Source organism: Aspergillus ambiguus (genome assembly GCF_047715705.1).
Source record: "Aspergillus ambiguus strain CBS 117.58 unplaced genomic scaffold BDV59scaffold_52, whole genome shotgun sequence".
In the NCBI taxonomy this organism is placed as follows: Eukaryota; Fungi; Ascomycota; class Eurotiomycetes; order Eurotiales; family Aspergillaceae; genus Aspergillus; species Aspergillus ambiguus.
In genome coordinates, this window is record NW_027395565.1 from 94831 (window position 1) to 121195 (window position 26365).

Sequence of the window (26365 nt, forward strand, 5' to 3'; positions counted from 1 at the left end):
AACAAACTGCCCGAAGGCAGATGCTGCTCACGTGATTGCCATCGGTATCACGTGAATGCTTTCTCCATAGACGTCTTTCAGGGCATTAAATTTTATCACTGTTGAAACCGTTTTTACGTATGTGTAAGACGGAGCTTCTAGTTGTATGTTTCGAGAAAACCTAATTGAGCCTGCCTTCTTGCTTTCGCCTGGCCTAAACACATGCATACATACATCAACTGGGCGCCCGTGGGGTATATGATAAGCAATAAAGGCACCACATAATGAAAATTTGGTACAGTATTGGTAGAAGAAAGAATCCTTCCGGAGTTGTGGTGATTCGGGAACTGTCTGCCGATGAATATGCGTCGAGCAAAAGAGACGGCCAATGTGGCATGATGACTCCAGTGTTTCCAAATCAGCAGGGCCCGCGAGGGGAAGCAGTTCGTGGGTCGCGGGTCTTAAGAGATCCCTGTATTAGTTCATGCGATCGTTTCCTTCCAGCTTTCCGATCAATCGTTTCATCCCAGTCCACTCATCCGCTGGGACATCTTCGGGAGTACCACTCAGACCCTTGCCGACCTCAAAGACAGTGACAACACCATCGAGGCCACCAGTGGCAATACGTCGTCCCTCACGTTCCTCCCAGGCCACCTTATTCAAACTTCTGGTTAAGATACCACCACGTCCCTTAGATGGCGTTGTCCGCACAACAGGTACCTCGGTATCGGTGTAAAGATCCCAAACTTCGAGGTTTCCAGCACCATCGACAAGAGAGAATACACCAGGACGGTGAGGGGACCAACGGGCATCGTAGACGACATCTTCTCGCGTAATATCAAGAATAGGCGAGATAGTATTAGAAGAGCCCATAGTTGCGGGGGCGGTCGTGGCTGGTGGCCGGACGCGCCAAAGCTTCACGCTCCAATCCAGACTCGAACTCAACATCAAGTCTCCCAAGTCTACCGGGCCCCGAGCAGGGTGAAAAGCAGTTGACATGATCGGTGCCGCATGGCCACGATATGCAAGACGGCCGTCGGTACCCGCCTTGGCACCAGCCCTATCATAACGGTGACAAGGGTAGATACCTCCCTCTTCCGTTCCGACGATGAAGAATGTGGGATCCGATTGCGGGAACGACATGGTTGTAGGAGCAAGATCTTCAGTCTTGGATGGAGGCGGTGTAGTCAATTCCAAATATTCCTGCGGTTGGGAGAGCATGTCGACGGTCCAACCACAAACAACCCCATCAGTGGAGGCCGTCAGAATATTGTGGGCGTTCTGCGTGCCAATGATGGAGATGCTGTAAACAGGGTGTGTGTGTCCGGATCCTGTCAACGGTGTCTTCTGCACAGGCGCGCCGCCACCTGCGCGAGATGATCGAGTGTCCCAAAGAAGGACTTGACCCGAGTAAGATCCTCCAACAATAAGGTTCGGGTGGAAAGGAGAGAACTTGGCCGCTAGGATATCCGAAGTTGAATGGAACACATACTCTGGGCGAGATTGTAGATGCTGATTCCAAACCTGCACAAGGCCATCTGGCTCATGTGGTGCCGAAGGGTTCTTAGTATACGCAGCTAAGACGAGTTCCGGAAACTAGAGTTGACGCGTTAGCGCTATGGGAATGAGGACAACGCTGGTTGTGGACATAAGACTAACCTTTGGGGAGAAGCTAACATCGCTGATCATGCGCTTCTTACTCCAGCGTTCATCCCAAAATTGACAAACCTCCCTGATGCCTCTTCGCTTCTTCCCGTGTTCCTCATCATCTTCCACGTCACCATCAACACCACCCAGCTCATAGTCGGCCAAAACATCATATTCTTCATCCAAAGCACGCTCGATGACTTTGGCAGAGCGTTCAACAAAGTCCAGGAAATCATCGGAGGAGGTGACGGCCTTCAACTCATCTTCGTCCAGAGTACGTAAAGGATAGCGCGAGTTTCGGGCATCGGACGTAGAACCATCCTGGGTTCCTTGCTGTGTGGCTTGCAGTTCTTCCTCAATTTCTTTGCGGATCTTCTTTCTGATCTCTTCCTCCCGCTCACGGTCTTTCTTGCTCAGCCGCTTGCCGGTACCGGAAGGATCCTGGCCATCTTCACCCTCCGAGTCGACCGATAGTGAATCCAGGGATTTCAAGTCATCCGTCTGTACTGCTTTACTGTACGTGACAACTTCGGGCTTCAGTTCGGGGGCGGGCGGTGCTTCAGGAGTAACAGGGTAGGGTTCTGCTCCAACCGTTTGAACGGCAATCGACTGGGAAACGGGTCGCGTAGGAGCACTGTACGGCTCTGTATTATCGCCACTGACTTGGCTGGTACTTATCACTGAGTTTGGCCTGCTCCCTTTGCGTGAAGGACCGTCGGCATGGCTAACTGAGGCGGAACCGGGGCGGTCAACAAGACGGGAGATTAGGTCGTCAAGCTCTGCTCTACTATCGGAACGGCTGGGGGCAGGGGACACAGTCTGGTTATGTGAGATATGTTATTTGGACTGTTCTCGACATAGCTTCTGAAAGAGCTGTTATACTGAACGAGGGGAACATACCTCAGAACCGTCGCCAACATTGGCCTTGCTTTGTGAGAACTCATGCTGACGCAATTCCCTCTGACGCTTGAGCTCTGCGAGTTTCGCCCGCTTGGCAAGAATCTCCGCCTTCCGCTGCTGCATGGACGACGACATGGTTGTCGTGGGAAGTGTTGTGAGTTGGATTATTTACTCCCGATGCATTCGCGGTTCAACCATCAGCCCCCCGTCCCGCGCCCAGAGTCCGGGTCGGCGGATGACATAAGCACAGGAGGGCCGACGGTCCGGAAAAACTCGCGACTGAACTTCGCCTTGACCAGCTTCTGAATACCTTCCCCGATTGCCAGCCATTGACAGTCGATACCCCTCCAAACGGTCATTCGGAAACCGGCCTTTACACCTCTCGTTTACTGTATTATTTGTCCGCTACTTCGGAGGCCACGGTTTTCTCAAAAATGGCCAGCCAGGGTGTCAACGTGAGTCTCCTCCATCCGTCCGCAAGGGCCGCCCGGTCCTGATAAACGACGGCACGACGGTTCGTGATACTGACCCGATGCTTGCGCAATCCAGGTTCTCCGTTATTCGGCTCTCGTTGCCGGTCTCGTCTATGGTGTCTATCACCAGTCCTCCATCAACACCAACGCTAAGCGTGCGGAAGCCGAGCGTGAATATGCCCGTCAGGAGCGCCTGATCCAGCAGGCCAAGGCAGAGTGGAAGAAGAAGACCGCCCCCAAGGACACACAAAACAACGGAGGTATGTTATCTGGCTATGCTGTCTATTCTCCCCTTCGGCGCTATCTTGTTTATGGCCTGAATGAATGCATGGATGCTCCGGCGCTAACTGGACCTTCGCAGTCATCACGGATCCCGAGGACAGCCGATTCGACTTGGAGGCCTACCTGAAGATGAAGGCTGGCGAGAACTAGACGGTATAGAGGTAGAGAACGGAAAAAGAGCGATGAGAGCTAAATATTCCGGTACGACGGCCGTACCTCCCAGGGTACAAGAAACTTGTTCGGGATGATTCCCGGTTATGTATTATTTGTTTGGTCTAATTTCCCAAAGTCGTGCCTTTGCGAGCGAAAGGAATGATGTTTCTTTTACTATCTTTAGAGTTCCTCTCCGATACTTGTACATACCCTGGGCTGTTGTGGCTGTTGGTGCATGTACGCTACAGTTGGACCAGAAGAGCATGAGATTCCGTTGTGTACTTGGGTTTGATTGCTGGCCCCGTCGTGCTGCCTGAGCTTGTGGTACCATATTATTACCGCTTTCTTTCCAGCACTGGTCTATGTTCAAAGTAAATCGTTACGCCATTAAACAGCCTCCGAGAAATCTACCACTCGGATGTCGCAGGATTAGGACGAATACATCCAGTCCTGATCAATGATAACCCACCATATAATACCTCCTAGCTCTTTGTTCTGCCGATCAGCGACATGATATGGCTCAGTTCGTTAGATAGATGCCCGGTGTTGGCGGGGTCGGTAGGGATCGGCTTGGGACATAGTAGCTTGGCCTTTTCATCCCATGTCCACCCGCAGGCTGTGAACTTTTGTATGACAGCTGGGTCACCTTTCTCACCTGCGGCGGTATCAAGGCCAAGGTAACCTGCCGCAGCTGCGGGTCTGATCGCACCGTATGCTCTGCTGACTTCGTTCAGGGTCTTTTCTTGGAAATATACTAGACGGTCGTTAGGCTCCAATAGAAACAGACATTCCAGCCATGATGTTTTCTTACCCTCGTAGCTGTTAACTATCGGCTTTAATGTCTCCGGCCAAGGTAGTTGTCGAAGAATGGTGTACACCTGCTCGTACTTCCTCTGCCACACTGCGCGCAGTAAAGTAAGACAATTCTGTAGTGTCGGGTCGTTACGAGATAAGTCTTCTGGCACACGCTGGGTCATCGCACGGGCTTCGTTTCTACTCCGCGGGATGGCTTATTAGCTACCAACCCCATCCACGCTTGGGAGGACAACAAGACAAAATAAACTCACATTTGATCGGTGAGGAGGTGTGAAAAGAAAAAAGCGGAATAGAAAAGGCTGATCAAGTCTGAATGATCGCCATCTGTGACCGATAAAAGGCAAGCCTGCGCCTCATATGCGGACAGTTTCTTGTGAAGTTCCGTTGGCGAACGGGCGGCATTAAGCACGGCAGATAGTTGTTCGGCAGAGAGAGAAGGTAGATCCATCGCGTGCTACGCTCCAAGTTGAGTCGTTTTTGCTCAAGTCGAGAGGAGTTGTGGTGTACTGCGCGTGCGGGGACAGTCGGAGGTTTCCCCAAAGTGACGACTGAATCGATCAGCCCGCCAAGCCTTCCCGAAGTGACCACCTCTACAACTCCCACCACAACTACTACTACTACTGTGACTACTTCTCGACCCCCATTCCAACTCCCTCTCATCTGCTTGCTGGGCTGGTCGAGGGCCATCTCCCTTTTTTCTCTCTCTCCCATTGGTTTCTTTTTTCTCTTCTCTTCCTGGCCATTATGGCCGAATCTCCCATTGATGTTCTTCTCAAGGGCGACTCCGGCCGCAATACGCGCGGCCTGCTACGGATCATCATCCTAGCAACTATCGCCGCCGCCGCCGTGTCCAGTCGACTGTTCAGTGTGATTCGTATGTTACGGGCAATTTGGGCGATATCTCTCTCAATTGGACGATTTACTGACTGCGGTTGTAGGCTTCGAAAGCATTATCCATGAGTGTATGTTTACCATCGACCTGACTCCAATGCATGCATTATTTATCCGGCATTCGACTCGGACGCACCGTGAATCCAAACTGATTGATATCCAAACATCCAGTCGATCCTTGGTTTAACTTCAGGGCAACAAAATACTTGGTTGAGAATGGATTCTACAGCTTTTGGGATTGGTTTGATGACCGTAGGTTGCCCCCGGTTGATCACAAGCTACCTATCCCGTGCTGATTGAGCATTTTGTTCAGGAACATGGCACCCTCTGGGACGTGTCACTGGTGGCACCCTTTACCCCGGTCTCATGGTGACCAGCGGCGTGATCTACCATATTCTGCGCTTCCTCACTATCCCCGTCGACATTCGCAACATCTGTGTTTTGCTCGCGCCGGCATTCTCTGGCCTTACAGCTTTCGCCATGTATCTTCTCACCTGTGAGATGACCTACTCGCCTTCCGCCGGTCTTCTTGCGGCCGCTTTCATGGGCATTACCCCAGGTTATATTTCCAGATCTGTGGCGGGTAGCTACGACAACGAAGCCATTGCCATCTTCTTGCTTGTTTTCACCTTCTTCCTGTGGATCAAGGCTGTCAAGAACGGCTCCATCATGTGGGGTGCTCTCACGGCTCTGTTCTACGGATACATGGTGTCCGCATGGGGTGGATATGTCTTCATCACTAACTTGATTCCCCTGCACGTCTTCGTTCTGCTTTGCATGGGAAGATATAGCCCTCGCTTGTATATCAGCTACACGACATGGTACGCTCTTGGTACTCTTGCTAGCATGCAGATTCCTTTCGTCGGATTCTTGCCGATTCGCAACAGCGACCACATGTCCGCTTTGGGTATGCACGACCAAATCCGATGCTTGGGGTCTCCTTGTCTGACGTGAAATTAGGTGTCTTTGGTTTGATCCAGCTTGTGGCTTTCGCTGAATTTATTCGTGGTTTTGTTCCTGGGAAACAGTTTCAGAGACTCCTCACTGCATCAATTTTCATTGTGTCCGGCATCGCCTTCCTTGGACTCACCGTCCTGTCCATGACCGGCGTCATCGCCCCTTGGAGTGGTCGCTTTTACTCTTTGTGGGATACAGGTTACGCGAAGATCCATATCCCCATCATTGCATCGGTCTCGGAGCACCAGCCCACCGCGTGGCCCTCGTTCTTCTTTGATTTGAACTTCCTGATCTGGCTCTTCCCTGCTGGTGTCTACATGTGCTTCCGCGAGCTCCGAGATGAGCATGTCTTTGTGATCATCTACTCAGTCCTGGCCAGCTATTTCGCCGGTGTCATGGTTCGTCTCATGCTCACACTGACTCCCATTGTATGTGTTGCGGCCGCGGTAGCGCTGTCTGCCATCCTCGACACCTATGTGTTTGCCTCTCCTGGGCCGAATCCTAAAACAAGCGCGTCCGAGAGCTCGTCTTCGGACGGTCTCCGCTCGACTAGAAATCCCGACGTTGGAATTACGTCTTACCTTTCCAAGGGTATCATGACATCGTCTGTGGTTGTGTACCTGCTTCTATTCGTCGCACACTGCACTTGGGTCACCTCCAACGCTTACTCCTCCCCATCTGTCGTCCTGGCTAGCCGGTTGCCGGACGGAAGCCAATTCATCATCGATGACTACCGTGAAGCGTACTACTGGCTTCGGCAGAACACGCCTCAGAACGCCAAAATCATGTCCTGGTGGGACTATGGCTACCAGATTGGTGGTATGGCGGACCGTCCCACTCTGGTTGACAACAACACCTGGAACAACACCCACATTGCGACTGTCGGTAAAGCAATGAGCTCCCGCGAAGAGGTGAGCTATCCTATCCTCCGTCAGCACGATGTGGACTACGTGTTGGTAGTCTTCGGTGGATTGCTGGGCTACTCCGGGGATGATATCAACAAGTTCCTGTGGATGGTCCGGATCGCTGAGGGTATCTGGCCGGACGAGGTGAAGGAGAGAGACTTTTTCACGGCTCGCGGTGAATACCGCGTGGATGATCAGGCCACCCCGACGATGCGCAACAGTCTGATGTAAGTGACCACTCCTAGCATTATGGAAACTGGTCTATACTAACCATCGCCAGGTACAAAATGTCTTACTACAACTTCAACTCCCTGTTCCAGATGGGGCAGGCCGTGGACCGTGTCCGTGGGTCCAGATTGCCCGCAGAGGGCCCCCAACTCTCGACTCTCGAGGAGGCCTTCACCAGTGAGAATTGGATCATCCGTATTTACAAGGTTAAGGATCTGGACAACCTCGGGCGAGATCACGGTAGTGCGGCGGCCTTTGACCGGGGCCATAAGAGAAAGCGGGCTACCAAGAAGAAGGGACCGAGGGTTCTGCGAACCGAGTGAAGGACAAAGTCTGAGATTTTGCGCCTTGACGGGCGAGGCGGTCATCCCTTCGTCTTCTATTTAGCATTCACGTTTTTCTCGCCAGTTTGTATTGTATTTATGAAATCACTCGGGTGTAGACATCAACAAATATACACTGTCAGACACATATTGTGTGCCAGCGTAAGCTCATCTGTATTACATGCTTACTACTACTAATATAATGCCGAACGATGTGATGAGGAGATGGTATCTTTACATATTCAACATCGCTAGATATACATGCTGGTAGAACACTCAAGACGGGTGATATCTCTGCAGGTGCGACGCAAACTCCGTCCATCAAGCTCCTCCCGGTTACGAAGTTGCACCCGTGGAATCGGGAACTGACAACGGGGCCGGACAAAACACCAGGGCTCCGCAGTCCTGCATAAAGAATCTCCTTGACAACATATTCAGTTCGCGCAGAATGTCATCCCATTGTGACCGGCCGAGCACAAGACCAAGAACTAACATTGCCACCAATATACTCCGTACCGTTACACCATAGCCGAGGGCAAATCCGCAGCATTCACACGTTCCTTACACGGGCGGGATAAAATAGAGACTGTCGAGTGGACAGCGAAACGACGGACGGACCACGAATCGAAAGAAAGATATGTCCTGTAGGGGCTGGTTGGACTTATTCCTTCTTGGCGGGGGCGTCGGGAACTTTCACGTCGGAGAATTCGTCCTGACCGACAGCGCGGATGGTATAGGCATCTGTTTCTCATGGATACGTTAGCGTCTATGGGACTAGGTAGGTCTGTAGCTCAGGCGGGTTTTAAATGTCCGGTGTTGTAGAGGTTGGCGCGGTACGTACAGATGCTGATGGTGAAAGCGACGAGGCCTAGACCGGTCAGGGCGTTCTTGAAGAGATACGGACGACGCGCGCGCAGGAGGGCGGCGCCGGCACGGTAGTCCTTGCCGTAGTAGGTGGAGTTGAAGCTGGAGTTGAAGTCAGTTATGGAGGTCCGATCTGGTGAGATTGGTAGGGTGGTGGCTCCAAAGGTCTGGAGGTGGATGTCCTGAACGCAATGGTGGGGTCATCTGCATACGTACATTCCAGCAGGCATGGTGATTGGGGTTGTCGGGTCAGGAGAGATGAGGGAGTGTAGCGTCGAAGTGGGAGAGGCTGTCGGGGAAGAAGTCGAGCGGAAGAGAATCGGAGTTGCGGTCTTGGCATGGTATGTCGCCATGGACAGAAGACTAGGTACCTAGTACTTATTACGAGTCTATTTACAGGAGATTTTACAATTGATAGCCGATGTATACCTTTTCTTGTTATAATTTATGTGGATAACTTTTTTTTTTTATCTTTCTTATATTATAATACCTTCTAAATCGAGGTATGAGGTTGTTCCTCATGGACAGTACTACGAAAATATATCGTAGTAGAAGTCCATCAGGTAGTTGTACTACTTCCCTAAATGCACTACTTTTACTATACAATAGTACTATAATACCAATAAATCTGTCTAATCGTCTCATCATCCACCCTACGTAAAATATTCGTATATGAACAAGTATGGATGAATATACTAGGTAGTAGGTGATTGGATCGGCCGAACTGCCGGGCCGGGGACTTCCCAAAGGGGCAATGCCTTCGCCAAGCAGGTTCGTCCATCATTGTCCATCCAATTGTTCTCCATCCGCATCTTCGACTCTCCATCTCCCCTTCAACCTCCTCTTGTCGCCCCGTCGTAGTGTCGATTCCCGTCCTCTATTTCATTCTTTCATTCTATCTTATCGAGTATCAAGGGGAATCGCTGACTTCACACCAACATCTCTTTGTCACTGGGGCGCGTTTCATACGATTTGCCGACTGTCAACTCCGTCGCGATCCCAATCCAGCTGTAGTGAACTACCACTGAACCTCTCATTTGATCCCAGCAACCCTCAAGAGCTTCTCGCATTACACCCTCTTCTCTCTTCGTTCGGTGGATCGTCTCGTGGAGAGCCGCCATGGCTCAATCGGCTGACCACCTCGTCGACCAAATCGCCCAGCTCAATGCAGCCCGCAACCTCGTCCTCGGTGATGCCGCTTTCTACCCCCAGATCGTGAACGGTGTCCTTCCGATTATTGGCGCACGCGCGCGCGTCGAGTTGCGACGATGGGGAGCCGAATTCCTCGCCGAGACCTTTTCCAGCCCAGCCTTTAGCGCCGGCCCTAAACAACAATTAGCAACCAACGTGCTACAAACGCTACGGGATATATTGGAGCTGCCGGAACAGGATACTGTGGCCCTGAAATACATAGTCCAAACCGCCGCCAGCTTGTATCCTCTGATCTTTAGACATATGTAGGTGGCCAGTACTCACCTTGTTCTGTTCACCCGGGGATGAGGAGGGGACCTCGTAGATGCAAGTCCGACGACTGCAAAGAGATGCTGTCTACACCGGATGTTTTTCTGATGTGACTACTGACACGGAGCAATGCAGTATCAATAACCCCGGTGATACTACAGCATGGGAGAACATGACCGCCATCAAGCAAGTCATCCTGCGTCAATGGGATTCTTTCCCTTACCCGGTCAGAATATGCTGCATCAAGTTTGTGCAGCGGGTTGTCCAAGTCCAGACCCACGGCTTAATCGCGGATCCCAGAGTATGTTTAAAACGGTCTAGAAATCCAAATGTTGATGCTGACCATTTCACTGCAGCGCCCCGATCAAAACGAAACTTCCCTAGCAATTGTCCCTAGAAACCATGCTGTTCTCGCTCTCCCAAATCTCGAAGCGGAAGCGTCTGGTCTGTTGGATCGCCTTCTGTCTGTCTTCCAAGAGGAGTCAAGGTATTCTTTGTCCTGCAACATTCTGGAGCTGTTGGCTGACCCCTCATCCAGTGATCCCCTTCTCGTGAATGCGACGTTGAACTCCCTCTCTGTTTTAATACGGTCCCGACAGTCTATTAGCAACAAGATAATCAATGCCGTCATGAATTTCATCCCCGCAAAGCAAGTGCGCGGTCCAATCACCCCCACGACCAGAGTTGCTGTCAAGTCGATGGAACGGACGGCGAGGTCGCTGATGATTAACATAATGAAAAGGTTGGAAGCATATATGGTTACAGCTGCGAAGTCGATACTGACCACTGCAGAAACCCTAGCCATCCGCTCGCTGGCAAGATGCAGCAATACGTCGACCGAGTAATGCAGTCGCGTCTGGAACCTTCCGATGACTTGTCGCGGAAGCGCGGATTACCCTCTGAACCCACAGACGGCCTTGACAGCTCCAAACGAGCCAGACTTGATGCTGAAACCCCACCTCTGATCAAGGTCCCTCCCCTGCCCCCAGGCCCTATCAGCTTCGCACAACTCTATACCCTCACAGAGGATACGGGACTCTCAAACTTCGATGTGAAACAACTACCGGCCGACCTCCTTGTCAAGATCGTAGTCCCCGTTCTCGCTCGTGTGGATCAGTCGGCCTTAAACCAAGCTGTTGATGTATGTGAGAGCGAAATACTTCCCACTCGGACAGATCTAACATACCCCAGGCCATTCGCATGCGATATCAAACGCTCAAAAAACAACAAGCAGCGCACCCACCCCCGCCACCAGCGGAAGACGAGGACGATGACTATGAACCCGAATACCAGCCTATGGATGTGTCCGAGCCGATAGCCGCGCCAGCTGCCATGGATGCCGAAATGGCCGATGGCGAACCAGATTTAGTCTCGTTAGGCCCATTCGTCCTACCACAACCCCCTCCTCTAAAGGAAGACGAAGCCGCCGAGATCGGCCGCGGAGCAGTGGGTAGAGTGTTTGGGATGCTAGCGACCAGCGAAGTTGCCCCCGCGTCCGCCAAAGGCAAAGGACAACAACAACACCTGGGCTTCGCGCGACTGGCTGGCAGCACGTTCGACCGGGACGCATGGGTAACTGTCCTCACTCGACTGGCGACCCGCGCCCCCGCGGGTCTGGAAGCGGACGGCAAGAAATCCGCCGATGATGCGTCGCGAAAGCCGGCCATCGCAGACTCCATCCGGGAGACGTTGTACCGGTACATCCTCGAGGACTTCCGCGGCCGGGTCAACGTGGGCATCATGTGGCTGAACGAGGAGTGGTATAACGACCGGGTGCAGATGAAGTTTGTCGCGACGCATGTCGAAGACGAGGAACCGTCCGTGCCACTGCATTACGACCATTGGGCGCTGAAGCTCCTGGATGGATTCCTCCCGTATCTCGATTCGCGCGACATGAAGATCTTTATCCGCTTCCTCAGCGAGATTCCCGAGGTGACCATTCCCATCACGAAGCGCGTGGCCAGTCTGGCGAAAGACCCCGAGCGCGTGAACCTCTGTGTTCAATCCTTATTGTATGTTTTCCGCCGGTCAGGGTCAATCTCACTGTACGACTAACCGTGCCTCGCTAGGTACCTCATCATGTTTCGTCCCCCGGCCCGAGAAATATGCCTCAACGCTCTGGAGGATGTCTACCAGACATGTAAGCAAGCCCCTGCCCGAAGCCTCCAGGCCTAGACCTAAAGAAAGACCCAAACTAACAACACTCAGATGAGGAATCTCGTCCCTCAGCTGGTAAGATTCTCGCGCGCTGGCGTCCCCAGAAGACCGAAGAGCAGCAGCAACAGCAACAGCAACAGCAACAACCGGCCCTCGCCAATCGTACCGTCACGGCCAACGGCGCCCAAGAAGGCGCCTCATCCGAGGCCCCCGATGCACAATCTACAGATGCCGCAGCATCGACTGCCGCAGCTTCATAGTGTTTTTCTATCTGCGCTATTTTTTCAGTGTTTATTTACAATATGTGACGCATTAGCGGAGTGCCATCATTTACAGTGCAATGAAGAATCTCGACGGGGTCGATCGTATCGTTTCTCTTTTGATCTGTGTTATAGATACTATCTCCTGATATCAATCAGGTGGGATTACTGTGTGTTCTATCCATCTACTTAGTAATTCTCAACGCTGTACAAGTTCGAAGCCTGCTCGATGTTCCTGCCGCTACCTATAGTAACATCAATCCAGGTTCTATGCTGCCTGACCAGGAACAAGGTCGGCATATCATCCATTGCTCGTCCGTAAAAACATACAAAACTCCAATGCATCCATCCCGATGATTCGCCATATTCACACATGACACGATATAAACCCTCAACCAAGCCTAATCCAGGGAACAACACGCCCTGAATCAATATAGTAATAAGTAATAATGCAACGAGAATTGGACGTCATCCCTGTTGGATCCCGTCATACAAGCCGACAAACCCGCGTACATACATTAGACGAGTTAAAAGCAAACCATGAATATAGAACCATATAGGGGAAAAGAAAAAGCAACAACACTCTACAACACCTGGTTGAAAGCCCTATACAAAACGAACCGGCCGGATAAACACATCGGTATAAAACGTAGCATGCTTGGATATACGTAAGAAATAAAAAAGCACCAGCTCTGGGCTATCGAGCCGCCATCTTGTTCGATCCCGGCCCGCCGAGTAACCCGCCCGGCTGGTGGTGAAGAGAACTGACGGGTTTGGAAGAAGATAGAGACGGCGGCGACGATTCTCGCTTTGCAGTAGATGTGTGAAAGAGGCCCGGTCTGGCCGGCGGAGGAGAATAAGCGGCGGCAGCGTTTCGGGGGCCACCTTGCGGCGAGCGGTGGTGGTCCAGCCCATGATGATACGGGGCGGGATGGGGTTTCCGCATGTCGAGCGGTGAGGAGCTCAGGGACCGGAATCCCGATCGTCGGTCTGCGTCATAGTCAGGGTTGGCGAAGGGGCCTAAGGCCTGGGATTGCTGCTGCTCTTGTTCGTAGGGGGTATTGTTCGCCGAGGAGGTCTCGGCAATGGTCGAGGCCGAGCCGTTTGGCGCGTTAACGTCCACAACCCGTTTTTGAGCAGCCGGGGTCGTGAACGCTGGGGCCCGCGGGTGTTCGTACACCTGACTTGGAGGCCGTTGCTGTTGTTGGTGGATCGGGTGTTGTGGGTTTGCCCACGGCGTCTGCTCCAGGAAAGCCTCCTCTGCGGCAGTGCGGTAGACACTGGAAGACATAGCGGGCATAGCAGCGCGGGGGAGCGCTGACTGGGATTGGGAGGCTGGTGCTCGCGTCTCAACGGATATCTGTGAGGATCGGGTTGTCAGTGAATGGTCTATTGGCTGGGGACGTCGAACGAACTCACGCCCATCTTCTCCAGGTCCTCTTCGAGCTCGGACGGCCGTGCGGCTGACAGCGAGGGGGCCGCTGGGAAACCAACGTATTTCGCCACGCCAGCCATGATGGACACCTCCTGGTTATATGCGGTCTGCTGGGCGATCTGCTGCGAACGGCGAGTAGGAAAGGGGATATAATGCTGGGGACTGAGTTCGTCCGTCTTGAAGCGATCATGCTGAATAGCGTAGAATTGTTTGCTGATGGAGTTCGAGTGCTTCTCGCGAAGGTCGCGGACCCGTTGGAAGTAGGTGCTGTGTAGTTGCGCCCGTTCAGCCAGGCTCTTGTTCATCAAGGCCTTGATGCGGTATTGGAACAGCGTGTGTTCGTAGTTGATCTTGGCGTCGCGGTGGCGCTTGATCACCTCGAGATTTTGTAGATATTCGGGGTGGGTGGGATTAGGTCCGTTCAGCATGTCTAGTTCGCGATTAAGTTTGGAGATTCGCTCGTCGTAGATCCTGCCATTTGTCAGTATACGATCGCTCGAAAGCTCAAGCTGGGGCACTCACTTGTCGCGTAATGTGGCAAATTCCCGTTCAAGGACGGAGAGAGATTCCATCGCAGATATCCGTTTCGCTGCTATGGGGAAGGTTACACACGCGAGCTAAATTAAGAATGGCGGGAGAGCAACTTACATTCTTCCTCAAGTTTGGCAGCGGCTTCAGCATCATCGGCTTCGTCGCGTTCTGCCGTATCATCCTCCCCAGCTTGATCATCGGGGCCACCTTCTGCACCCGTGTCTGCGGTCCCGTCCACGTCCTCATCGGCATCTCGGGGTTTTCTTACCCTTCGCTTGCTCTTCTTACTCTTTTTGCTCTTGGCTGGAGGGGCGGGTTGATCAGATTCAGGGACATCGTCCGCCGGCGTCTCCTCCTCGATAGCTTTGGAGGGTTCTTCTTCCATGGGTTCGGGCGTCAAAGTGATGTCTTCTGCAGGCGGGTCGCTCAACTCGCTTCGGAGTGAACCGCGCCGTTTCTGAGGGGGTCCATCTTCCTCGTCCATTTCCGTTGCGGCGTCGTCGCCAGACCCCAACCGTTTCCTTTTCTTCCCCGTGCCCTCGGAGAGTGTGGAGTCGTCGGGTCCGGGGGTCTCGTCGGCGGCGCCAGCCACACGAGGATTTTTCGAACGAGGCTTGGTGGGGGAATCGTCTGCCACTTGTTCCTCGTCGTCTTCCACGTCATCGTACGTGGTTGACTGGGCGAGTTTACTTGGACTGGGGTTGACGCCAGTCGCACTCACGACAATGTTGGTTGCCCCAGGGCGAAAACGGTTTGGGGAGTCCTCGATGCGTTCCGTTTCCGCCTCTGAGTCATTTTCCGTGGCCAGTTTTTCGGGCTTGGGAGACTCATAATCGGAGGGCATGTCATCGATTTCGCTTAGACTGCTCGATCGGCCATCGTCATCGTCGATCAAGGACTGATGGTCGAAAAGCAGATTCTGGGCGCCATTGGCGACATTTGAATCCACTCCGGTAGGCGGACCAACCGAGGCGCTTTCCGTGCTCTCAGCCACCTCCATGGGTGATATATCAGGAAATGTAGGGGTTTTGGTAGAAGGGGGACGTAAAAAAGGGTTGAGCGGGTTGGCGGAAGCTTGCCGTGGGGGGGAGGCAAGTCAGTGGTGCGGAAGGCAAAGTCGACACAAGATCTGTTTCCGGAGAAAAAAAAATTGTTAGTGAGCAGAAGTTGGACTCGTCATGACAGGAGTAAGGATGACAAATGGATTCAGAGGAAAATAAAACTACACCATCATAGAAGGGGGCCAAAGATGGTGAGGAAACGAGGTCGTGAGTTGCGAGCAAAGGCGGTGCGGAGATTTGATCACACCCCAGACTCACAGGCTATCGCTCGTCGCTCCCGGCTGGAGTGCCCCAAGAGCTGCGCAAAGGGGCCCCAACACAGCCGAACCATGAGTAGAGAACCGGCAAAAAGGAAGATATTGTGGCAGACGTAGTATAGAATTCCAAAACATACCGTCCAGCAATGCGCCGATTGAGAAGTCCGCTGGGACCAGCGACCGAGCAGCAAGGACTCCGTCAACGGCCGTGGTAGGACCCGACGAAAGGAGGGAAAACTCGTCGGATGAGATTATTCTTTCGCAGCGATTCCAGAGTTCAGCTCGCGCTGATGTCTCTCCCGTGGTAGGAGCTCAATACGAGACGAAATGGAGGAGGGACGGGGGTGGAGATGCAAGCGGGCGACACGAGAGGAGCAGCGCGGGAGGATGGTCGCATAGACGAGGTTGACGTCAAAGAGGAGAAAACAACGCTGGGCGAGCGAATCGGACGAAAGATAGCATTCGGAGGAAAAGGTTCTCGAAGGTCGTAGGGTGAGAAGCGGTGATGGATGGGGGTGAGGAGGAGAGGAAGAGGGCGAGAGAAGAGGAGGAAGAGGAGACGCAGAGCCGATTAGGGCGAGAGAGCGAGAGAGACCGAAGAGGGCGACGGAGAGCGTGACGTTTCTGCCGGTGTTATCCAGAGTCGGACGGGCTCACCGCCTGGAGCCTCGCATCATGGAATCCAAAGACACACAACCTGGCAGAGAATGTGGGAGTGAGAGTGTCGTCAAGGTCCGGGAAAAATAGATCTTACCATAGGGATTCACCCGAATCCAAAGAATGGCCGGTATCTCCTTCCTCACGGTCTCTTCTCGTGGAGGTTATGCCCTGACCGCCCGGGAAAAACCAAACTCGGTGAGGGCACCACGTGATGTGGCTATCAGTTCCCTAAAAAAAAAAAAGATACAGAAAATCTCCCCATTGATGGATAACAGAACATCCGCCTTTTTACCATTGCATTTCGAGCAATTTCCTTTTGCTCGGCTGTATACCTTCCGGCGACTAGTTCCCTATAATTTATACTAGTCAAAATGGGCAAGAAATCCAAGTCGCAGCCCAAGTCGGAGGACCCTCCGCAGACGGGGTCTGCGCTGCCTTTTCTGAGCCAAAAGAGCTCGGTGGATCCCACGCTGGCATCTCTATTTGAAAATAGCGTACGTATTGGATTGCTTTCAATCAGGTACGGGCTCGAGCTGACAGAATATCTAGTCTGGCCCCGTAAAAGCACCCTCTATTCCCGCTATTATTCCTGCGCCGCCCAAGGTCGAGAAACCCAGCGCTGAGGAAGACGCCGAAGATGAGGAACCGTCTGAGATAGATGAGGAGATCGTCGACGACGATGAATCCATGGCAGACGCCGCTGACACTACGGCCGAGACGTCTGAAAAGCCCGTCGAACAGTCCGAGGGCCCCAGTCGGAAACGGAAGCGGACGACGACGACCGACGATCTTGAGGACTCCTACATGCGTCGCATAGCGAAAGAGGAACAGAAGGAAGAAAAGAAGCGTCAGGAGGAGAAGTCGAAGCGACAGAGAGTTGAAGGCGAACAGAGTGAAGAGAGCTCCTCCGCCCAATCCGACGAAGAGGATGAGGACAGCTCGGAGGATGAGGTGGTCGCACCCAAACATGAGACGCAAACTGGCGATGCGGGCGCCAACGAGGTGGAGCGATCCAACCGTACAGTGTTCCTCGGAAATGTCTCCAGCGAGGCCATCAAGTCCAAATCCGCGAAGAAGACCCTCATGAGACACCTCGGGTCAGTCTTGTCTACACTGCCCGAGTCTACAGGGCCGCACAAGGTGGAGTCGATTCGCTTCCGTTCTACAGCCTTTGCGAGCGGCGGAAAGATCCCCAAGCGGGCTGCGTTCGCCAAGCGCGAACTCCTCGATGACACTACCCCGAGCACCAACGCATATGCTGTCTACAGCACGATACAGGGGGCCCGAAAGGCGCTCTCCCTGAACGGCACTGTTGTTCTGGACCGGCATCTGCGCGTGGACAGTGTCGCGCATCCGGCCAAAATCGATAACAAACGATGCGTTTTCGTCGGTAATCTCGACTTTGTGGACCAAGAGGGCGAAACAGAAGGCGAAGAGAAAAAGAAGAAGAGGAGAGTACCTGCGGACGTGGAGGAGGGTCTCTGGCGGACCTTCAACGCCCACACGGGTGGATCCAAGAAGGGTGACGATGCGAAGAAAGGAAACGTGGAGTCTGTCCGTGTTGTTCGAGACCGCGCTACTCGGGTTGGAAAGGGATTCGCGTATGTTCAATTCTATGACCAGAATTGCGTGGAGGAGGCGCTCCTGCTCAACGAGAAGAACTTTCCGCCTATGCTCCCGCGGAAGATCCGTGTGTCACGGGCTAAGAAGGTGATGAAGAAGCGCGAAGAAAGTGGCGCTCCGAATAAGAACCTTCGAGATGCCGACAAGACTCTCCAAGGACGCGCTGGCAAGCTGTTTGGTCGAGCCGGGGCGGCCAAGTTAAAGGCGGACGCGGGTAAGACCATCTCGCAGAACTCCTTGGTGTTTGAGGGTCACCGGGCCACAGAAGATGGCTCCCGTATTCGTGTGAAGACGAAGAGTCGTGGTTCTAAAGGCAAACCAAAGAACCGCAGCAGCAAGCGGGCAGCAGCTTTCCGGGCATCCGGAGGAAAGAAATCGGATGGGGGCAAGTAGATGGTAGCGTTAGTATGACCATCTCTATGTATGTAAGATGAGCCTCGAGCATGGCAGGAAATACCATTGCATTCATCAATCTGGAGTATTCTGTATAGTTTATTCTGGGTCGGTAGTAAATTTACATACCTAAGTAGCCTGAGGCATGGAGTTGCACGAGGATGATTACTGATTATACGGAGTATGCTGGTTATGACAGGCTAAAGGGGGTTTATCTTATGGAACCACTAGCTTAAAATTATTAAGCGGGTTCTATAACTACTTTCATTGAACCAATCACCAAATATAAAATCATTTCTGGGTAATATAACACTGCGTGCATTAACCTCAGTTCTCAGTGGTTTCCCTAGTACAGTGCACTGAAAGCAATCTTTAATCGCAGAAGCCTGTCATTCCATTGAAATCCCCGAACTATATACCACTGTCAACTCATAACCCTAGGGTCTCCGTTTCTACTCGGACTGCCGGCTACGTCTTTAGTAATTCAGGAGGAATGCAAGCTTGCTGGGTTTGACCTAGCGGAGATATCCACCTGGAAAGGAATATGTGACGCACTTGGGACTGGTGCAAGCATCGTGGAACTGAAAATATGGCTCAGACCATCTCTGTTCCTTCCCCATTTCATTTTATGTATTGCTATCTCCAGTCCATTCTTCCAGCAAAGGCGCGCGGCGAGGCAATGAACCGAGGCGAGTCTTTTTAATCATCCATCGCATCCATGCAGCCGAGAACAGCGGTGACACCATGTACCTCGATCCCTTCGGATCCTTGTCGTAAAGGTCCTTGAGAGTGCCGTATACATAGAACTTCTAGAGAATCCAACAATGGCCCGTTACATCCCAAAAGGCCGCAATGGGTGGGGTACGGAAGCTAGCCGTTATGTTGTCCTCAACCACGTTAGAATCATTACCTGGGTCAGGAGATCCAGAGACACACCACGTCTGTGGGCAAGAGATTAGAGTGAGCCTGAATATGCAAGCCATGCCCTGGCTAATCCCCACCTGAATAACCTGGTTTCGCTGCCAGTCAGGGCTAAAATATGAACGTTAATATTTCCCACTTAATGATCCCATGAGTGCTCAGGATGGTGTTTATATCGTTACGCAGAGACTTGACGGATCTCACAAGATCTTCGGAGTTCACTAACTTCAGAGGACGGGGCTATGGAGGGAACGTTCCAAGCTCCTTTCACCTTCATTCTCCTCAGACTCACGAAGAAGAGCACGTCTCTTCCGAGGAGGCTGGGGGTGCAGGATATCCGTGTGTAGGGCTCGGATGGAGTTTTGAATGCTCCATCCGTATGTGATGGCCGTCCAATATGACTTGGTTGGTGCCTTCTGTTGATAATCCTAAGCTTGAAGAGAGGAAGGATGAGGAGGCGAGTGTGGGTGCATTAAGAAAGCAAAATCAAACTAGGCAAGACGAGCAGTGAAAGACAAACGATCCTTCACTCCGCAAGGTCATCCCTCTATAGTGTGAAGCCCCAAGCAGGGTCTTGAAAAGGCTTACTGGATGGACCGAGATAGTGGTGAATGACTGATCGATAGTGCAAACAGCTGGCCACTAAGTTCTGGAAAAGAAATTTCTAAACACTCGAGGTAGTGGGGAATATAAGAAGATGGAGAGAGGATGGAAAGAGTGAGGAGAAGAGCAAAAAGAAGGGCTGCACAACTTTATACTAGGCAAGAGGCAGCAGCTAAAAACAATATTGCCTGACACGGCTGACTAACAGTTGCGGTAGCGCTGTCCCCCAGCTTGACATCACCGCCGAGTGTCTTGATCTGCGGGGTGCGGAGGGACAAATCTCCTTGGCGGCGGACACTTCTATCAGACTAAGTTGGGCCAACACAGACCTGGATCTAAAACTGAGAAAGAGGCTTTTCTTTTTTTACTCTTGAAGCATTATCATACAGCATAATATAGCCTAGAAAGCGTCACAGCTGGACATTGCTTGTTCGATTAACATTGGTGCCTATGCGGTCAATCTCATCATTCGCCCGCGTGCTATCTACATCAGAACAACTCTGAGCCTGTTTGTCGATTCCACCGACACATCTGATTGAAAGTCGAGCCGATATTACCGCCATATACAAATGTTTCCCGTCATCTCCGCCTCATTCCGACGACTGGGCATTGCGCGAACCATGTCACCTTCCAACGACGAGGAAAAGAATGAGTCGGCTGACTCGCAAGAGTGTTACTACCCCAATGCACACGATGTTCTCAAAGTCCGCTTTATACTGCGGTGGAAGATAGTGTCAGAAGGTCTCCCTGCGGAGATCGTGGACATGATCATGGATGTTGGCGAGTACTGGGCATCCGCGGAGGTGGAAATGGAAGATAGACAGGTCATCCGACAAGACGGTGATCGAGTGCTGGTACGGACATGGCCGTTATGCTACGATCCAGAGGTGTGTCTGCATGGAGTCTTCGAGGTGACTTGGATTGATACTGACGTTGCTGTTTATTATAGACGATAGGTACACCATCGCCCAAACTACTCCCCCACCGGACCGTCCATCCCTGTCGCAAGATCCTCTTCTCAATATCTTCCCACGACCAGGGTGGCCGGAGAGGAAGTCCTCGACCGTATGATGGGTCGAATACCTGGTTCGATACTGAAGTGATCCACGGTGCCCATCTGCCCGATCATGCGGTCGAGACGCAGTGTGTCCCGCCACCAGGGCCAGACGGACGGCGCCTACACGCAGGACATCCGCTGCTAAACGCAGGACCGCACAAGTTACAATCCAACAAGACGCGGGAGGGGCAAACACAGCACCATGTCTTTGCATGGCATTATCTGGACAACCTCGCCGCAGACTCGCCGGAGGCGGAAGAAATACAACAAATGCAAGGTCGAGGCCGGGCGACTTTGGATGGGAGCCAAGTGCGGTCACTGGAAGTGGGAGATTCGATTTCGATCTGGGGACGAGCGCGGTATATGGGATGGCGCAATGAGGTGGAAGGGATCAGGGTGCGAGTGTATTGGGCCATATAGACCCTGATGGGAAGTAGTTATGACATTATGATAGTTGCTTCTTGATACCTGTTGTTCTTGTGCTGCACATTCATACAAGGAACGTGTAACGTGATCGGGCTGAGGGGTCAACACTCACCATCATATTGCGTACGGCGTACTACCATCAACATAACAGGATAGCCAGATGGCCTATGGAAGACAAGAAAGATGAGGTGATTGAGATACTAGCTCCCAAAACGGTAATCTGCTGGAAACCTGCCCCAAAAAGCATCGCATCATAACCTCATTTGGCATCGAAATCACGCAATTGCGCCAAGCCCCACCCTTTTAACTCCCTCTCGCCCTGGAATATAAGGACCAAGCCTCCCTCCACGACCACTTCGTCGACTTGTCGGTCTTCTTCTACGATGGCACGCACGCACAGATGCCCGTGAGATGACCGAAAGATGTCTCGCTCCAGCATGCTGGTCCATCTCGCCTCAACCGTCGCGACGCCTGTCAGTCGCCGATTGAACAATGCCCATCTCCGAGTCGCCGATTGAAAACATCCAGTCCGACGGCAATCGCCCCAGGATTTCCCTTCAGACGGCAATGAGTGGATCCATGCATCGATTGCGCAACAGCCAGCCTATGCTCGATCGAGCGAAGATGAACAGACGGACGAATCGTGGCTTTGTCGGGGAACGTGAGGATATCACCGCCTGACCGTGTCGGCGACACAAATGACGCACGCACGCTCTATCTCGCCCGAGAGGGGACTCCCATGGCTTGGTTCTGGCCTCGGACGGCGGTCATTCGTCCCACTCCTTCCGTTTATCATCTGGAGAAGGAGGTTCCCCTCCCAGGGAGACCAGCAGAATGCTGCTCATTTGCTGTTTCGCCGAGAGATTCGCCGGCGACTCCTTGCGCCCAGGAGTTCCATAAAGCCTGCCATTCTCCCAAGGCTTCTCGTCAATCTCGTGCTAAAAAGCGTCTGATTTCATGTGTCCACGCCTTGCAGAGACTCTTCTATCCTTTTTGATATCCGAGTTTTGCCCGTGATTCTGCATTCTGCTTCTCTCCCCACCTCTTCGCCCAACATGAGTCCACCCCAGAAATGCGCGGCGGTCGTCGTGGGGGCTGGTCCAGCTGGTCTGGCCGTCATGGGTAATCTGCTTGAGAAACAGCTCGGAGGCAAAATCGCCTGGGTTGACCCTTATTTCCAAGCGGGTCGTGTCAACCGGAAATACCGTGAAGTGCCCAGGTGTGTTCCGTCGTAGTCGGCGTCGGGTGAGGCATCTTGGCTGACCGCTGTACCAGCAACACCAAAGTATCTCTCTTCCAAGCATATGCCACCGCCGTGCAGCCGTTCCGCACCGTCATCAACAGCACCCGCATCCCCAGTCCATTTTCGACGATGGCCAAGCTGGACCCCGAGAAGACGTGTCATCTGCATCACGCAGCCGACGTCGTCCGGGCCCTGACCGACGGCATCGTCAAGATGGACCAGGTTCTCCCGTGCCGGGGCACGGTCACGGCCGCCAACCTGGCGCCAAATGTCGGTTCCCCAGCACCTGTAGTTGCCCCATTCTTGCTCTCATGGCTAACCTGCGCCCTCCGTAGGCCTCTCAATGGATGGTCCGGATTACCCTCCAGGGCCGCGGGGAGATTGAAGTCCTCACGCCCAGGCTCATCCTCTGCACGGGAGCATCCCCGACGCAGGTCCCCATCCCCACCACCGACAACAGCAACCACATCCAGAGGCTGGACCTCGACATCGTGCTAAAGCCCAGCGAGCTCGTCTCGTATCTGCCGCGGGACACGCCCCGGACGGTAGGCGTCGTGGGGGCGTCCCACAGCGCCATCCTGGCACTCCTCAACCTGGTCGACCTGGCACGCACGTCGCACCCGCATCTCCGCGTCAAGTGGTTCACCCGCCACCCGCTCCGGTATGCCGAGTACATGGACGGGTGGATCCTGCGCGACAACACCGGGCTGAAGGGCCAGGCGGCCGACTTTGCCCGCCAGCAGCTGGAGGACGCCGCGCTGCCGCACTCCGAGGCCGGCCGCTTCGTCTCCAAGGTCGACTGCAGCGCCGGCCAGGAGCCCGCCCAGTACCGCCGCCATCTGCCCTCGTGCGACTATCTCGTCCAGGCCGTCGGCTTCACCCGTGACCCGCTCCCGGAACTGTCGCTAGACGGGTACGCCCTCGACGAGATCCAGTTTGACCCCGTCTCCGGGGGGTTCCAGGACCGCCGCGGGCGCGCGATCTCCGGGTTGTACGGGGCGGGCATTGCGTTCCCTGAACGGGTGGTCGATCCGTATGGTAATGTGGAGCGGGCGGTGGGCTTCTTCAAGTTTATGAAGTTCATTAAGCGCGTTAGTCCGCAGTGGGTGGCGTTGCAGTGAGTTGGTCCATTGGCGTACTATGGTAGATACCGCGCCTCTGGTAGGCTGCGGGGTATTCTTACGGGGTATATATTAATACATGCATGCATTATGATGCCATGAGTATTGGTGTAGTTTTTTTTTTTTTTTTGGCTGAACGCTGTAGATTTGTGACAACGTCAGGGAGTTCTACCTAGGTACAATTGTACTTACAAGCAATTGAATACACTAGGCTCCGATGTCTACTGCGTACTCCATATGTAATTTCAAAGCCGAATTATAGGTAGTAATTTAGTTGATGGAGCACAATCACCGAGCTATTAATATTCCTCGACTCCACCATTTGGTAAGTCCGGAGTATCTACGGAAGAAAGCAAATTACACTAGGGACCCGACGGGCCAAGCACTATTGAAGCATCAAACTTTAGCATCACAACGTGCGCAGTACGCAGGACACAATATCTACGACACTCATGTCTGATCATCATCCTACGCCGTAGACTCTACCAGGTAAACAAATCCCTTGCGGACTGCCCCGGTGACAACGAAACATTCCCCTAAAGTGTCAACCCAACCGTCGAAATCAAAACCAGCAGGGCCAGAGTCAATCCCCCGAGGCAGAAACAAACTCAGCTGCAGGTGAATCAATTCCTATCACGGCTCTCGACCGACTGCCCGCATCGCACAAACCCCACTGCTGATAACCGTGGTGATCGTCGCGGCCGCCGTTCATGCATCGCTTAGGAAATTATGATTATCACGGGACACTTGAGTCCCGTCCAATCTACGATCCCATCGAGGGCGATGGTCGCACAGTGAGCACCGAGAGGTAATGAGTACCGTACCGAGTGAGTCCGGACGATCGAAGATGGATCCATTTCTGTGTTTGTTTGTTTTTATTTTAATTTTTTCTTTTCCCCTCCCTCTTACTTTCTTTCCGGCCGCGCTAAACCCCTAGAGTTATTACCAGGGGAATTTCTAATTTCCCCTGGAATGAATGGGTGGACCCTTGCCAACGGTGTTCATTCAGTTGGTTACCTTAGAGCCAAGCTGCCTGGGGCGGTGCATTCTTGCGGATCGGCTGACAGCCGGTGCAATACCGTTCGATACGGGTATCGGTACAGTCCCAGTGGTCTGCAACTGCAGGTGCACCCCTATCTCCGGGGTCGGAGATTCCGGTTCGCACGAGTTCGTTCCGCAGTGACAATGAAGACGTTCATTAGAAGAGTACATATCTACATCGAATAAATCGTACAATCCGGGCATCCGAACCCATTCATCCAAAAGAAAGTCAAAAAGGTAAAAGGTAATTAGGGACCCGCAAGGGCCCCGAGAAGTCAAAAAAGTCCTTTCTCGTTCTTCGAGACAAACATGAAAGAAATACCCCGGGGGTATCAAACACGTCCGCGGAGACAACGCAAAGGGTGGGGGATGGGGGGGTGATCGCAAACATGCTCAACGAAGGACACAAACATGGAAGAAATAACAGAACGAAAAAAAAAATTGAATACGATATGTACTAAACTGGAATAGTCGAGCACACACAACACTCGGGACCCGCGACGCAGTCCCTTACAGCAGAGCAAACGCGCCCAGCATGGCGACCATCAGGCCGCCCGAGGCCTTGTTGGCCATGCCGGCGTTGGTGTTGGGCACGGTGGTCTCGGAGGCGCTGGAGGAGGTGCTGGAGGCATTGGCACCGGTGGTCTGGGAGGCAGTGCTGCTGGCGGTGGAGGAACCGCTGGTGGAGGAAGAGGAGGTGCTGGTGCCGGTGCTGGTGGCGGTCGACATGGTGGTGTGAGTCTTGGACGCCGACGAGGTGGTCGCCTCGGTGGACGAGGAGGTCGACGCCGACGAGGTCGAGGTCGAGGCCGCGGAGGAGGTGGTGGCCGCGGCGGTGGCGCCGGACACGGTGAACCGGGGGAGGTAGTTCACCTCGCTGGTGTCACTGTCGTCGATGATCTCGACGGTGTAGTCGGGCTGGGCGGCGAGGTCGGCCGGGGGAGTCCAGGTGTAGCTGCCCGAGTTGCTGATGCTCTCTGATGAGGGGGGTTAATGTGGGAAGTAGAGAAGGGGTCTGGAGGAAAACATACTGGCAATGACGGAGCCGGACTCGGGGGTCATGACGGATCCCCACTGGAGACGCAGGGTGACGGTACCGTCGGTGGTGGGCTTCCAGGTCAAGGTGGTCGGCTTGCCGGCAGTGAAGGAGTAACCGCCATTGGGAATGTTAAAGGGGTTGGCGTTGTCAGCGGCGGCGGCGAGAGCAGCGAAGGCGCTGAGAGTGAGGTAGAGGAAGCGCATTGTGAAGGGGATTGAAGTTGAATGGTATATTCAAAGGAGTGAAAGGACGAGAATAGTAAGGAATGGACGAAGGTCTAACAAGAATTGTCAAACCAACAGGACAGACGAGGGTTTATAAAACGAAAGGAGGGAAGGCGAAAAAAAAGGAATGGATGGCAAAAGGAAGCGAGAGGGGAAGGGGAGAGAAAGAGAGAGAGCGAGAGGCGATGGGGGACGGTTTATGTATATGGGGTGTAATGTTGACGTTGGTATGCGAGACTAGTTTAGCGCTGGTCTCGGGGTTTACTGGATTCGATCCTGGATAGTGCGATGTGTTATATTCTTGCTAGAATCATACGAATCTGAATCTTCCGTCTACTCTTCTGGATCTTCTGACTTGACAATATTAATAGAACCATACCCATGGACCCTGTTCATCTAGTCGACAGTCGACCATGGACGCTGCCGTGACCGGA

General features: G+C 53.1%; 12 protein-coding genes across 12 annotated transcripts; 7 read left to right on the plus strand and 5 right to left on the minus strand.

The window, feature by feature from the left end:
* Positions 1–96: 96 nt before the first annotated feature.
* BDV59DRAFT_136394 (putative dynein intermediate chain) lies at positions 97–2703 on the minus strand. The gene is made up of 3 exons (XM_073687067.1): positions 2527–2703; positions 1639–2445; positions 97–1575 (listed from the first exon to the last, which is right to left on the minus strand). The coding sequence occupies exons 1-3, from the start codon at positions 2659–2661 to the stop codon at positions 457–459; spliced, it is 2061 nt and encodes a 686-aa protein (XP_073543439.1). The 5' UTR covers positions 2662–2703; the 3' UTR covers positions 97–456.
* Positions 2704–2831: 128 nt separating this feature from the next.
* Positions 2832–3704, plus strand: BDV59DRAFT_188143 (ATP synthase subunit e). The gene is made up of 3 exons (XM_073691361.1): positions 2832–2981; positions 3076–3259; positions 3361–3704. The coding sequence occupies exons 1-3, from the start codon at positions 2961–2963 to the stop codon at positions 3429–3431; spliced, it is 276 nt and encodes a 91-aa protein (XP_073543440.1). The 5' UTR covers positions 2832–2960; the 3' UTR covers positions 3432–3704.
* Positions 3705–4836, minus strand: BDV59DRAFT_188145 (CSN8/PSMD8/EIF3K family protein). The gene is made up of 3 exons (XM_073691362.1): positions 4502–4836; positions 4246–4427; positions 3705–4188 (listed from the first exon to the last, which is right to left on the minus strand). Exons 1-3 carry the CDS (start codon positions 4696–4698, stop codon positions 3917–3919), a joined length of 651 nt encoding a protein of 216 aa, XP_073543441.1. The 5' UTR covers positions 4699–4836; the 3' UTR covers positions 3705–3916.
* A 14-nt stretch (positions 4837–4850) lies between these two features.
* Positions 4851–7702, plus strand: BDV59DRAFT_188146 (dolichyl-diphosphooligosaccharide--protein glycosyltransferase subunit STT3). Its single transcript, XM_073691363.1, has 6 exons — positions 4851–5124; positions 5189–5212; positions 5313–5393; positions 5455–6048; positions 6102–7230; positions 7284–7702. The coding sequence occupies exons 1-6, from the start codon at positions 4995–4997 to the stop codon at positions 7552–7554; spliced, it is 2229 nt and encodes a 742-aa protein (XP_073543442.1). The 5' UTR covers positions 4851–4994; the 3' UTR covers positions 7555–7702.
* A 65-nt stretch (positions 7703–7767) lies between these two features.
* BDV59DRAFT_188148 (uncharacterized protein) lies at positions 7768–8743 on the minus strand. Its single transcript, XM_073691364.1, has 3 exons — positions 8635–8743; positions 8396–8520; positions 7768–8295 (listed from the first exon to the last, which is right to left on the minus strand). The coding sequence occupies exons 1-3, from the start codon at positions 8646–8648 to the stop codon at positions 8216–8218; spliced, it is 219 nt and encodes a 72-aa protein (XP_073543443.1). The 5' UTR covers positions 8649–8743; the 3' UTR covers positions 7768–8215.
* A 480-nt stretch (positions 8744–9223) lies between these two features.
* Positions 9224–12395, plus strand: BDV59DRAFT_188151 (RNA-processing protein PTA1). The gene is made up of 8 exons (XM_073691365.1): positions 9224–9875; positions 10015–10180; positions 10236–10366; positions 10418–10621; positions 10672–11020; positions 11071–11891; positions 11949–12019; positions 12088–12395. The coding sequence occupies exons 1-8, from the start codon at positions 9538–9540 to the stop codon at positions 12294–12296; spliced, it is 2289 nt and encodes a 762-aa protein (XP_073543444.1). The 5' UTR covers positions 9224–9537; the 3' UTR covers positions 12297–12395.
* A 346-nt stretch (positions 12396–12741) lies between these two features.
* On the minus strand, positions 12742–15363 carry BDV59DRAFT_136480 (uncharacterized protein). The gene is made up of 4 exons (XM_073687068.1): positions 14380–15363; positions 14254–14323; positions 13716–14202; positions 12742–13656 (listed from the first exon to the last, which is right to left on the minus strand). The coding sequence occupies exons 1-4, from the start codon at positions 15260–15262 to the stop codon at positions 12994–12996; spliced, it is 2103 nt and encodes a 700-aa protein (XP_073543445.1). The 5' UTR covers positions 15263–15363; the 3' UTR covers positions 12742–12993.
* Positions 15364–15389: 26 nt separating this feature from the next.
* BDV59DRAFT_188154 (uncharacterized protein) lies at positions 15390–15704 on the plus strand. The gene has a single exon (XM_073691366.1). The coding sequence runs from the start codon at positions 15512–15514 to the stop codon at positions 15695–15697; it is 186 nt and encodes a 61-aa protein (XP_073543446.1). The 5' UTR covers positions 15390–15511; the 3' UTR covers positions 15698–15704.
* Positions 15705–16510: 806 nt separating this feature from the next.
* On the plus strand, positions 16511–18406 carry nop12 (rRNA-processing protein NOP12). The gene is made up of 2 exons (XM_073691367.1): positions 16511–16734; positions 16790–18406. The coding sequence occupies exons 1-2, from the start codon at positions 16612–16614 to the stop codon at positions 18254–18256; spliced, it is 1590 nt and encodes a 529-aa protein (XP_073543447.1). The 5' UTR covers positions 16511–16611; the 3' UTR covers positions 18257–18406.
* Positions 18407–20053: 1647 nt separating this feature from the next.
* Positions 20054–21634, plus strand: BDV59DRAFT_188160 (uncharacterized protein). Its single transcript, XM_073691368.1, has 2 exons — positions 20054–20667; positions 20730–21634. Exons 1-2 carry the CDS (start codon positions 20350–20352, stop codon positions 21255–21257), a joined length of 846 nt encoding a protein of 281 aa, XP_073543448.1. The 5' UTR covers positions 20054–20349; the 3' UTR covers positions 21258–21634.
* Positions 21635–23765, plus strand: BDV59DRAFT_188165 (uncharacterized protein). Its single transcript, XM_073691369.1, has 3 exons — positions 21635–22482; positions 22539–22776; positions 22842–23765. Exons 1-3 carry the CDS (start codon positions 22319–22321, stop codon positions 23625–23627), a joined length of 1188 nt encoding a protein of 395 aa, XP_073543449.1. The 5' UTR covers positions 21635–22318; the 3' UTR covers positions 23628–23765.
* A 1413-nt stretch (positions 23766–25178) lies between these two features.
* Positions 25179–25910, minus strand: BDV59DRAFT_205933 (GPI anchored serine-threonine rich family protein; the record flags this gene model as incomplete). Its single annotated transcript, XM_073694721.1, has 2 exons — positions 25179–25645; positions 25700–25910. The coding sequence occupies 2 exons, from the start codon at positions 25908–25910 to the stop codon at positions 25179–25181; spliced, it is 678 nt and encodes a 225-aa protein (XP_073543450.1).
* Between the last annotated feature and the right edge of the window lie 455 nt (positions 25911–26365).